Source organism: Varanus komodoensis, unplaced genomic scaffold (assembly GCF_004798865.1).
Source record: "Varanus komodoensis strain SLA01 unplaced genomic scaffold, ASM479886v1 scaffold73, whole genome shotgun sequence".
In the NCBI taxonomy this organism is placed as follows: domain Eukaryota; kingdom Metazoa; phylum Chordata; class Lepidosauria; order Squamata; family Varanidae; genus Varanus; species Varanus komodoensis.
Genome location: NW_025336386.1, coordinates 998,187 through 1,010,181, shown reverse-complemented (window position 1 = coordinate 1,010,181; position 11,995 = coordinate 998,187). Strand labels below are relative to the sequence as shown.

Genomic DNA, 11,995 nt, shown 5'->3' with positions numbered 1-11,995 from the left:
TACAAAAGACCAAGTCCATAGAAGCATAGAATCGAAGAGCTCCAATAATAGAGTTGAAAGAGGCCAGGGAGGCCACCGGGCCCTACCCCCTGCTCTTTGCAGGACTCCAAGCTAAACCATCCCTCTCAGAGGGCTGCCCAGACACTTTGTGAGTGTCCCTTGTGAGAAAGAACAGGGTGAATATCACTCACCAGGACATACGACCTGCCTATCAACAGCATTTCCATCTTATCTGGGTCAAGCCTCCATTTATTGGCCCTTATCCAGTCCATCACACCTTCCAGGCACTGGTTCAGAACCAACGCTGCCTCACCTGGATTAGATGAAAAGGAGAGAAAGAGTTGGGTGTGATCAGTATACTGGTGACACCATGCCCCAAACCTCTGGATGACCTCCCTCAGGGGATCAGATGGAGCTCTGCAGGAGGCCATGACGTGACCGCCATGGCACAGAGCCACAGTCCCCAGCAGCACCCCCTGGAATCGGTGGCCAGGGAGCAGAAGCACTGCGACGCAGCTTGGCCAGCCTACCCAGAAGGCCAATGGTATCGAAAGCCGCCGAGAGGTCGAAGAGCCAGCAGAGCTGCACTCTCCCCATCTTCCTCCCAACAAAGGTCATTCCACAGGACAACCAAGGCAGTTCCTGTTCCAAAACGAGGCTTGAAACTGGACTGAAATGGATCCAGCTGGCCAGCTTCCTTGGAGAGTGCCCGCGGCTGTCACGCCACCGCCCCCTCGGGCACCTTGCCCAAGAAGGGGATATTGGCCACTGGCCTATAATTGGTGGCAACTTCTGGGCCAGGTTTGCCACCTTCAGGAGAGTCTGATGACCACCTCTTCAGAGGGGTAGGCCCCTGTCCCTCCACCGGAGGCGTTTACCACCTCCTGGAACCACCTTGGCTTTGGTGTTCAGCCAGGAAAGGCAGTGGTTGAGTATGCAGGTGGTGGGGCAAGCTCGTCCAGGCACCTCCTCCGCATCCTCAGGCCTCCATAATGGAAAGTTATCCAACAAAGACGGACTGGCTGGTCCTCTGGACGCCTCCACTACGGAAGCGGAACTGGCCTCCCAAGGGGCCTGGCCTGCGGAGGTCAAGGCTGCATTATGTTTTGCTAATTGTTTGCCCTGAGGACCGGAATGGCAGAAGAGAGTCATGAAATGAGCGACTTGAATGCTGGTGCAGCAATGAGAAGACATGGCTGTAACTTGGCAGAGCACCTCAGGTCTTATGCTTTATATCGCAGGTTGTGCATCAGTTCAGAGCCAGAGCGCGTTCACATCACCTTTGCCGTCCGGGTGATTAAAGCAAACTTTTATTAACTTTTCAGAATCTCGACCTTGTTCACCGCAGTGAGCAGGTTGCCCAGTCGGCCTCCTCAAATTCCGCGTGTTGACTCAAAGCGGCAAAGTCAACAGGCACGCCGGACCAGTGGCGCTGTTCCTACCTGAGGCGCATCTTGGCCAGCCCCCGTCCTTGAGCCACAGCTTCAGGCGGGCTGAGCACAGCAGGCATTAGGGCGACCCCGCAGGGAGCTCGTCGGCTCCCTCAGGCTGAGGCGGGCGTTGCGATGTGGCTAGGTCGGCACGTCCACGCAAGTGCCGCCTTTCTGCCTGTGACCGGCCCGTTAGGCCACCTGTAGCACCGGGCTGCGGCACGGTGCTCTGGGGGCTCTGGGAAGTCATTCTGCAGAATAGCTGGGTTAGAGATGCCTGGCGAGGCATTGGATGCAGCGCCCACTTAACGCAGGCCCCGCCGTGCAGCATCCCTTCGGAAGGCTCTCCAGCTCATCTCGCCTGCCTGCTGCCTCCCTACTTGGCTGGGTCCGCTGCCATGGTGCTCCAGCGGTCGAGGCAGTTCTCCCGGCCTCCGGCTGCAACCTGGCTTCCTGCAGAGCTGGCGTGGAAAGGGGCGGCTGGGACAAATCCAGCCCCCGCCTGGGGAATTAGCCCCCTCCTCTGTCTGCTGGGACGTGCACCTGCACCGAGTGTGGACTTCGGCCCGCGTGGGCCTCTCCTTTGCCACAAGCCTTTTGCTTGCCAGCTGCATCGTGGGGCTCTGCATTTATAACCTTGCAGCTCTCCCACCCTTCCAAATGCATAGACTTTCCTTGCAGGAAATGATCCCCCCACAGAGCACGGAGGTTGCCCTCTTCCAGACTGTGCCCAGCTCCCAAGTGGCATAAAATCTCCTTGTACTGGTGCTCTGCTCCCAATAACGATGTGGCACTGATTTAATCAAGGCATCGTGCTCCTCAGTTTTCGGTTCCTTTCCTAGCACCATTTTGCTTTGCCCCTCCCTTCTTCACTGCTTCATTGTCAGTAAATTGCCCCCCACTTTTCACTGTGGTAATTACAGTCAATTTACGCTTCCTGCAGATGCACAGCCTTTTCCAGGAAACTCTCATCTTTCCCAACGTGAGAGAGAGAAACTGGTTGCAGTTTCTCAGTGCAGATGGAAAGACACTCTGTTTGTGCTCAGGGGTGCCATCTTCTGTATTAGTCATTCCCCCATTTGTGGCACTGAGCATAGATTCTGGGCAGTGTCCTGATAATATGGAGGATGGCCTAGGAAGGCCTTCACATTCTCCCACACAAGCTCGCTCTCCCTCGCCTGGGTTGGAAGGACCTATGAAAATGCGACGGAGCTCGGAGGACTGCAGGAAGCCCGGCTCCCCCCACAGCCACCGTTGCCAGTTTTGCACTCTGCACGTCACCCTCAGCTGGCAACCGGAGTTGGCTCCGGCTCCTGAAACAAAGTCCTGAACCACAGAATGGGCCAGATAACGAGCTCCCGTTCTCCGCCAGCTGCAACACCCCCTCCGTGTCGGCTTTTACCGCACTTTTTCATAGCACAACTCCTGTCCACTCCCCCTTCTCATATCTGCTTCTCAAATGTCATGGTTCAAGGAGGGAGCATGCCAATATTTTCCAGAGATAAGCAGCCCTTTCCCCGAGCGGCAGAGGGCCATTCCACAGGAGGACTTCTGCAGACTTGTCTCCTGGAAGAAAGCAGAGCTGTGAAGCAGGTCCCAGGTGAGTTTTGGGGAGGGCTGCCCCTGCCTCAGCATCTTCTCAGCATCCCCACCCAGAGCGCAGAGGCGGCTTTTTATTTTAAAGGGTTCCAGGTATGGATGGCCAAGACCCAGGAGAGACACAGGCTGATCCTGTATTTCTTTCATTGGCTTAGTTTGCAGCACTCCTCTTCCAGCTGTTCCGTTTCAAAATACTAGCTGCTAGCAAAGAATAACCCTAAACAGACCAGGACAATTTTTTAACACCTCCTCACAGTCACAACCAAAATCAACAGTTTGATTTCTGAAATCGGCTCAGGCTTTCTTGCCTGCTGGATGGGGAGCACCACCTGAGGCAAGCAGCATCCCCCCGACACCTGCATGGACGGCCCTCCCGCGGAGCAGAACATGCAGCCTTCCACAGGGCGTGGAGCCCGTGCCTGGGCAGGATCGGGCAGGGGTGGTGGTTTTCAGCAGCTGCGTGAGCCGAATGAAAAGGAGGTTAAAACAAACCCCAGTTCATGTGAGGCGCACATTGGGGCATTCAGAGCTGAATTCTACTCTCCATTGCTCGGATTAGTGAAGAGCACTTCTTAAATGGGTTGCGTGCCGTTCGGTTCCTGTGGCAATGATATTGCTGGTTCACATGCCCGATGTGGAAGGTCCGAGCCTTTGGCTGGGGGGCGAGCTCTGCGTGCTGCGCCGGGCGGCTTGCCCACGTTCCTTGCAGGGCTTGCCCAGACCTCGCTTTGACCGCTGCCTGGGCGACGGGGACACGAGGGCTCGTGCCCTGCCCGTTCCAGAGGAGCTCAGGGCTTTTGGCACACGATGCAGGAGACCGGTATAACCATCACTCGAAAGCCGCTGTCTCAGAATGCTTCACGCTGCGTGTAGAACTGCCTTGCTTTCAGCTTAACAACTGGCTGGGCATGTACCGTGGGCCAGTGCAAGGAGATGGGACCTGAGCGATGCTCACTGAAATTGGCGCAATTCATTTCTGAACACAGCTCAGATGGGGCTGCGGTGACGAAACAACACACACAAATCATTTGACTGTTGGGAAACATGCTGGTCACAGTACAGGAGGACCCCTGTACTGTACTTAATGAGATTGGTTTAATCAAGCAGCTATCTTCCATAGCCACATTCCGTTGCACATTCGTGCCGGACATGCAGAAAGCTCCTCTGCGCGGCGTCTTTGGCTTGGCCCGCCTGCGAAGTGCCGCAGCATCCCGCCCCCCTCTAGCCACCATCTCCAGTCCCCGGGGTTGTGAGCAACGACGTCCCTGGTGGTCCTGGAGGAGGCTTCCACGGGCCCAGTTCATTCATGGAGCTGCGCAGGGCTCCAGGTGTCCTCACCTTCCCTCGCTTCCTCCATCTTTCTTCGTACTGCACAAAGCCTGTTGAGAAGGAAAAGGTGGAACAGCTGCAGACGGTCTTCTAACTGGGGGGGCTAGGCATTCTCCTGCTGGAGGCTCCCGCAGGTCAGGAAGGTGCATTATTTGTAAAGCTCGCTTATCTCAGCCTTCCCTGAGCTGGTGGCCTTCAGAGCCATCTGGACTGCAACTCTCGGAACTTCCATCCAGCAGGGCCACCGGCTGGGAATCCTGGGCGCTGTAGTCCAAACGTGTCTGGAAGGCACAAGGCTGGGGAAGGCTGCTCCGTGCAGATCCAGCCTCTGGAGAGCGGCGCCTGCTGCTCAGGAAGCAAACAGCGCACTGAGCTGCTGTGGTGAGCTTTGGCTACTGGGTGGCATAGGAATTAAATGTAGAAATAATCCACAGGGAATCCAGAACAGCAATAACATGCCAGCTATTATTGGCTGCTCCCATCCATCTCAGTGGTGCCCGGGAAGGAGCTAGTCCTCATGATTTCACTGTGTCAAATGGACCACTGCTTACAGAACTGGGCTGCCACGCCTCTGCTGTGCTGGGCCTTCCACACACAGCCCCACAGCGAGCAGTCCGGACTGGCCTCTGGCCGCACTGCCCGAGAGCTTCCAGGAAGGGGGGGCGAGTGCAGAGCAAAGGTCGGCCTGTATGCCGGGGGGGTCCTTTCAAGGCGCCGCCAAAGCCACGCCGGGGCTGCTGCTGTCGCTCGCTCGTCCCGCAGTGCAGCGGCGGCAGCAGGGCTGTCGACGCCGGCAGGATTCTCCCCTGCGCTCTGCACGGGTGGCCCTCTCGCCCGACTCTCCCAACGGCCCATCGCCAGGCAGGGCCGGCAAGTTGCCTGGAGCCGTTAGTGCCCCTGGCGCTTCACCCCCCCCCCGCGATCTCACGGCCCCCCCCCCCCCGCCCTGGGGGGGGGGGGGGGAGGCGAGTCCAGGCTGGGCTGGTGGTGCCACCTCCGCCCACTGCTTGGCGGCGGGAGTCACGCGGCTGGCTTCTCCTGGAGATGGGGGCGGGCGAGGCGGCCCTCGGCCAATCCCTCGGGCGCTGTACCCCCCAGGGGAGTGCGGATCGGGTGTCCGCCTCGCAGGGACCACGGACCCCCTGCGCAGGGGGTGCGGGCGTGAACAATGAAAGGTGCCCCGCCAAGTCGCTGCCCGGGGCGTCCCACAGGAGTGGCCCAGGCGCCAGAGTTCAGGCTCCACGGTCGCATTCCTGGGCCACCCCGCTCTGGCAGACACTGCACGGCGCTGGCTGGCCACCAAGACTCGCCTCTCGCCCGCAGGGCTGCTCAGGCATGTCCGACGTGGAATTTGGGCAGATGTCTATCAAGGAGGCCGAGCTGGACGGGCCCTGCAGCCCCCGCAAGCCACACTGGTTTGAACAGTACCTCCAGCCCTGTCTCGGGGAGCTGGTGGGCTCGGCGTTCTTCATCTTCATCGGCTGCACGTCCGTCATCGAGAACACGGAGGGCACGGGCAGGCTGCAGCCGGCCCTGGCGCACGGACTGGCGCTGGGGCTCACCATCGCTGTCCTGGGGAATATCAGGTGAGTGGGGGCGGGGGGACTGGCCGCCGGGCCCAGATGCCTGAGCAGGCAGCCCCCTCCCAGGGGGAGCCTGGCCAAGCTTTGAGCAGGAAGCTCTCCAGAACTGGAGGCGGAGGCCAAGGCTGCCCGTGGGGGGGGGGGGGGCGGTGTCCTTGCTGGGGGCCCCGGCCTCTCCCTCCCCACCCCGTGTCCAGGCAGCACTTAGCACTGCCAGGGCTCAGGCTGTCCTTACAGCCAAATCCAGGCCCTCGGGGGCCCTCAACCAGTTGCTGGCGAATGGAGCTGGGATCCCTGGAAGGCAGCCCAGGGCCGGGCCGGGCCAGGCCAGTGGGAGCCCAGGACCTCCTCTGGGTGGCCCTTCCTCTCCTCAGGCTGGGGAAGGCATGCGGAGCTCGAGGAGCGCATGTTCCAAGCCGCCTGGCAGAACTTTGAGCTTAACTGCTGCCCTGTCTCCCAGCAGGACGGGAACTTGCCCTGGGTGTGTATGTCTCAACAGACTCCTTGGAGCAGGTGGAATTTGCCCTCAGCCTCATTTCCCTGGATCAGCAGTGTACACATGCTTCCGATCAGCTCCTGGTCAACCTTTCGTGCTGCCCTCTGCAGCCTGGAGATCATTCTCGATCCCCTTGTGCTGAAGCTGCACAGTTGGTCTTCTGTCAGCTTAGATAAGAGAGGCATGTGAGCTCCCAGGCAAACGGGATGGAGAGCGGCTTCCAAGTGCTTTCCTAAGTCACCTGCCAAACAGCACAAACACGCGTGCAGCGAAATCCCGCCATCCTGACGGAGCTCCTGCTCGCTTCCTGGGGCAGAACGCTGCCCACGCACGCCACTGAGTTGCCTCTGCCTCGAGGAGCCCCCAGGAACGGGCGTCTCGCAAAGCGCCCATCCCGGGCAGCCCTGCTCAGCTCTTGCCACCTCAAGGCTGCGGCTTCCTTTATGGACTGATCCATCTCGCTGCTGGCCTCCCCCACCCCTTCTTCTCCCCCCTTGGACTTTCCCTAGCAGTGCCCTCTTCTCCAGGGAGTCTGGCCTTCCCACCACGTGCCCCAAGGAGGACAGCCTCAGGTTTGTCAGTGTTGCTTCCAGGGCAGCTCCGCTTCATTTGATCTAAGCGACGCCCACTCGCTCGCCTCGCTCAGTTCTGCTGCCCACAAAGGCGAGGCGAGGCGAGGCATCCAAGACTGTTACCCACGAACGGGGGGCTCGGTCCTGGCATGTGCAAAGCCCATTAAGCACTCTAGGGGTGTGAGGCAGGAACAGCTTCATTCTGCAGAAAAGGGTCTCTGTGCACAAAGTAGGCAAAGTGGAGCCTCGAGGAAAAATCGACTCCCCCTTTTAACTCCTTTTGCAGCAACGTAGGCGGCTGCTGGCGCAGTCTTGCCTTTCAGAGTCACAGAGCCGCCTCCTTCCGAAATCCACGGATGGGCACCTCCGGGGGAACTCGGGCCTGGCCTTCAGTTCAGGGCATTCACAGGGACGCTCCCCAGAGACAGGGAGTTCGGGGGGGGGGGGGCTGCCAGCCCTGTGGAGGAGACACACTGCCCAAGTTCAGACCACCCAGGAGATGGCCCCAGGCAACGTGGGGATCGCTCCGCCCCAGCAGCATCCTGCTGCCGCTCCCACTCACGGCTTCTCCTTCTTGCCATTTGCTTTCAGCGGAGGCCATTACAACCCTGCCGTGTCCCTCGGAGCGTGGCTCGTTGGCGGGCTGAACATGGTGCTGGTCATTCCTTACTGGATCTCACAGCTGTGTGGAGGACTGATTGGGGCAGGGTTTGCCAAGGTACAGACTGCAATCGGAAAGCAGGGGAAAGGAGGAATGGAGGGAGGGTCCCTCACGCCCATGCGTGGAGGCAGGACCAAATGCTGGGCACAGAAACGTGGAGCCAGGGCGAGTCGGAAGGGTCCTCCCGGGCCATCTAGCCTGACCCCCGGCTCCAGCTGCCTCCGCTCATGACATGCCCACCGTGTGCAGGTGGAGCCATGTGTGCCGGGAAGTGCAGGTTCCCAGGGAGCTCTCCCGTGCAAGGCCCGCTGAAGCGAGCAGGAGCTGAAGCAGAGGGCAGGAGTGTTCCCCTGCCTGCAGGAAAAGGCACCCTTTGCTCGCCCCATAATGACCCGAATGCACTGTGGTGGCCACGTCTCTGACGGCCAACCAAATGCGGGAGGCAGGTTCCCCTGGGTGGGAGGGAGCCATTTCTCTGCAGATTTTCCCGGTCTCTCCATGCTGAAGGTGCAGCTGGAGAGAACTGCCTGTGGCAGGAAAGCACTGCCTGCTGAATTTGATCCGTGGCGGCAAAGAGGGTTGGATCTGGAGGGTGCTTTTGCCTTCAGCAGTTCTTTCCCCGCCAGTGGGTCCCTTCCACAAACTGCCAATCCTGCCGGTTACATCATGGGAGGACGCAGCACTTGCCCGAGGGAAAACCGGGGCTTCTGTGAGAGCCCTGGAAAGAGGAGGCGCATTTGTGGAAGCAGGCACGCTGGCCGTGCTAATCGCGGGAGCCCCACAGGCCTGCCTCCCCCAGGTGCGAGCACTTGCGCCACCGGCTCCAGGCTGGCCTGGACGTGCTGAGCTGCCACTGCACGAGCCGTGGGCCTGCTGTTGCTGCAGCGCTGGCAGCACGGGCGAGACTCGGCAGGAGTGCTGGATGTTGTCCAGGGACGTGCCCTCAAGAGGATGCCTCAAACCAGACGCAATGCCTTTTTCATCTCACCCGCTCCGTTGTGTCCTGCTTGGCAGCAGCACTCTAGGCAGGAACAGTTGCTTCCACCTCCTCCTGCCCATTTCTTTTCTTGCTGGAGGTGCCGAGAGCTGGACTTGGGACCTTCTGCACTCGCCGCGTGCTCTGCGGCCGCCCTGTGCACCCTTGACCGAAGGTCCGAGGAGGCCGGGACTTCCGCACGCCTCTCCTCGAGCGTCCCCCTCCGGCCGTAGCGCTGGCCCCAGGGACTCCGGGCGCCTCGGGCAGCCTCTGCTTGGGCCATGCCAGCCACCTCTGCAGAGCAGCCTCCCTTGCGTGGTGGCCGGGAAGCGCCACGGAGGCCTGTGCCCTCCCTGAGCAGCCCCGGCCCAGCTCTCCCTGCTGCTGCCGCGGAGCAGATGAGCGATCCCGAGTGGGGGCTCGCCCGCACGCTGGGGCCGGAGCACGGGGGAAGCGCAGAATGCCCGCGGGTGCCCGTGGGTCCCAGGACAGGGTGCGTGTGCGGTGAGGCTTGGAACTCCTCTGCTGCAGGTGGTGTCAGCCCAGGAGATGTACCGAAACACCACAGGGGCCGCCTTCACCACCATCAAGTCAGACGACCAGCTGCTCGCGGCGGTGGTGGGCGAGATCCTGATGACGATGTTTCTGGTCATGGCCGTCTGCATGGGGGCAATCAACGAGAAGACCAGAAGCCCTCTGGCCCCCTTCTGCATTGGCTTTACTGTGGCGGCGGACATCCTCGCAGGGTGAGTCGCTGGGCGCCGGGCAGCTTTCCTGAGGCTGGAAGGAGAGGGGGAATGAGGCTGGCTCGGCTCGCACTCGTTAAATGCTCCCCGTCCAGACGCGCGGCCACTGCGGGCCAGCACAGTGAACGGGGGCTGCAGCGCTGCTCCCTTTGATCTTGCCTGCGTGTTGCACTTCAGAGCAGGCCTTGTGGGTGGTAGGTTCTGGTCCAGCATTCTGACACATGAGGAGCCCCTTGGGGTATAACCTCTTCCAGTGAAAAAAAGATCTCTGCCATTCAGGCGAGGCAAGGAAAGATGATTGCCAGCTGCATCGGAAGCGCTGGTCTGTGGTCTCGCTTGACGGAAGCCGCCATCTCGGCCCCGGTTTGGGGCCGTGTGCAGAGATCTTTTGGCAAAGGCTTTGATGGGGCAAAATGGGCAGAACAGCAAAGACTTTGGGATGTGTCCCTGGGAGGCGACCATTCTTACATTTTTGCTGGAAATGGTTCCAAGGCCTTGGAAAAGCCCAGTGGGGGTCTGCGTATGTGGAGGGAGGTCCCTCCTGCTGGAGGCTGACCAACGCAGCTGCTGGCCTTCCTCTCGGAAGAGGGGTCTTGTGAATGGGCGTGGAGCCAGTGTGTGGGAGGGGGAGGCCCCTGGTGCTTCGGCCCTGACCTCCTGCCCTTCCTTCGCACCATTCAGGGGCGCGATCTCGGGGGCCTGCATGAACCCCGCCAGAGCCTTTGGCCCTGCCGTGGTTGCGGACTACTGGGACTACCACTGGGTGTACTGGGTCGGGCCCATATGTGGCGGGCTCCTGGTCAGTGCACTGATAAGGTATGTGGGCTGGACCTCTTCCCTGGGCGAGGGCAGGAGGAGGGTGAAGAGCTCGTCTGGCTGAGGTGCAACCGTGGGTCTTCGGCGGGCCGGGCCGGGCCGAGCCAGCTGCCTGTGCTGCTGGCGCCTGGGGCATTCCTGGAGGCGCCCGGCAGGCTGCTGCCGAGAGGAGGAGGCCGGCCAGTGTGGCCACTGCGCCAGTCCAGCAGGGCCAGTCCTCCTGGTGGCTCTCGGCCCTGAGGGGTCCACAGCTCCTCCCTGTCCCGTTGCTGGGGGGCCTGCTTGCAGGGGGCGGCTGGAGCCCCTGCTTTGCATGGGGCAGTCCCTGGCTCGGGCCCAAGCATCCCCATGCAGAACCTCCCAGTCGCACTGGTGTCGGGCTGGCCGCATGGAGATGGACGGACTGGGCTCTGGCTCTGGGGCTGCGGTTCCCCCTTTTCCTTGGAGGCACCTTGCTAGCAGGTGCAGAGAGTGGGGTGGCAAGCTGGCCTAGGACTCTCAGGCCTCCAGCTGGAGGGGGAGCGTAGACCGAGCACCTCTGGCCTCACCTGCCCTGACCTGCCACCTCCCCCCAGTTGCTGGATCGCCCCAGATGGTCTAGTCCGCCCCCCAGCTGCCTCCCTACGTCACCAGAGAAGCAGCAACAGGGCAGTGTGGAGCGGGAGGGGGGCGCTTCTCCCTCGGGGGGCCGGGGGCGCTGGGCGACGGAGGGGAGGCGGAGCGGTTCGGTGTGGGCAGGCTGGGGCTGGCTGGCGCTGAGCACCCGCTGAAAGCCCTCCCGAGGTGCCTGAGTGCCGGGAGGCTTCTCTGCTCGTGCCAGGAATGCCGAGCAAAGGCCAGTGGCCAGACAGGCAGCCTGTCTGCCACCCTCTGCGCTGCCCTTGTCCGTGCTTCCACAGGTGGTGTGCCAGGGAGTGCGACGGCAGAGGCCTCCAGCCTCCCCTGTTCTGGCACCCCTCAGTTCTTTTGGACCGCAAGTCCCATCAGCCCCAGAAACGGCCAAGGATGGCTGGCAGTTGTCCAAAACACCAGGCCGGGAAGGCGCGTTCGCGCCATTGCCCCGCCCCACCCTGGCCACGGCAGCGTTGTGGGCCGCCGAGACGCACAGCCGGGCGACCCCATGAAGGGGCGGCCAGCTAGCGGGGCGCAGGGCAGGGCCCCGGGAGCGTTGTCTCACCGCGCCTGCCTTTATCGCTGCAGGTTCCTGATCGGGGACAAGAAAACTCGCATCTTCCTGAAATAAGCGCACCCGAGGAGGCGCCGCGGAAACCGGGCGCTGCGCCGCCGCCCTGCCCGCCCTGCCCCTGGATTCCGCCGCTGGCCCCCTATTTATTGCGGCTCCTTCCGGGGGCGCCCGAGAAAGTCCCCGGCAAGGACGCGCCCGCTGCTTTCCCGGAGCCGTCCGTGGCGAGCCCCTCTCGCTGGATCCCCCGGGGTGAAGCAAGGCGGAGCCGGAGGAGGCTGCGTGGCTGCGTCGCGGGGCCCGGGAGACCGCCCTGCCGGGGCTTCCGGGCGGGGGGAGCGCGCGTGGGCCCGCCCGGCGCTGCGGTGGAAAGGCCGGCCTGCGCCCCGTTCTGCCGCTCTGCCCGCGCATCAGGGGACCGGGCCCGCCTTCCCGGGGAGGGGGCAGGCGCCCCTCCGGGCGCGCGCCCGCGGCGTGGGCTGGGCCGCCGTCCAGGGGCTCCGCCTCCGCGAAGGCCGAGGGCTCCCCGTGCAGCTCGCGGCTCCCCAGGCGGCCCTCCCGCCCCCGGGTCCCGCCGCTGCCAGGTGCTGCTGCCCCCCTGGCG

The 11,995-nt window shown here is 62.1% G+C and overlaps 1 protein-coding gene across 1 annotated transcript; it reads left to right on the top strand.

Moving 5' to 3' along the window:
- Positions 1-3,002: 3,002 nt before the first annotated feature.
- Positions 3,003-11,550, top strand: AQP8 (aquaporin 8). Its single transcript, XM_044452615.1, has 6 exons — positions 3,003-3,030; positions 5,682-5,944; positions 7,601-7,727; positions 9,178-9,392; positions 10,074-10,208; positions 11,409-11,550. Exons 2-6 carry the CDS (start codon positions 5,694-5,696, stop codon positions 11,449-11,451), a joined length of 771 nt encoding a protein of 256 aa, XP_044308550.1. The 5' UTR covers positions 3,003-3,030; positions 5,682-5,693; the 3' UTR covers positions 11,452-11,550.
- Positions 11,551-11,995: the final 445 nt, after the last annotated feature.

What these genes read in the sequence shown, in the direction of transcription:
- AQP8 (XM_044452615.1), top strand. Translation starts at nt 5,694, where the DNA reads ATGTCCGACGTGGAATTTGGGCAGATGTCTATCAAGGAGGCCGAGCTG. An exon ending in TTGGGGCAGGGTTTGCCAAG is followed by an intron (nt 7,728 to 9,177) that starts GTACAGACTGCA and finishes CCTCTGCTGCAG; the next exon opens with GTGGTGTCAGCCCAGGAGAT. An exon ending in GCGGCGGACATCCTCGCAGG is followed by an intron (nt 9,393 to 10,073) that starts GTGAGTCGCTGG and finishes CGCACCATTCAG; the next exon opens with GGGCGCGATCTCGGGGGCCT.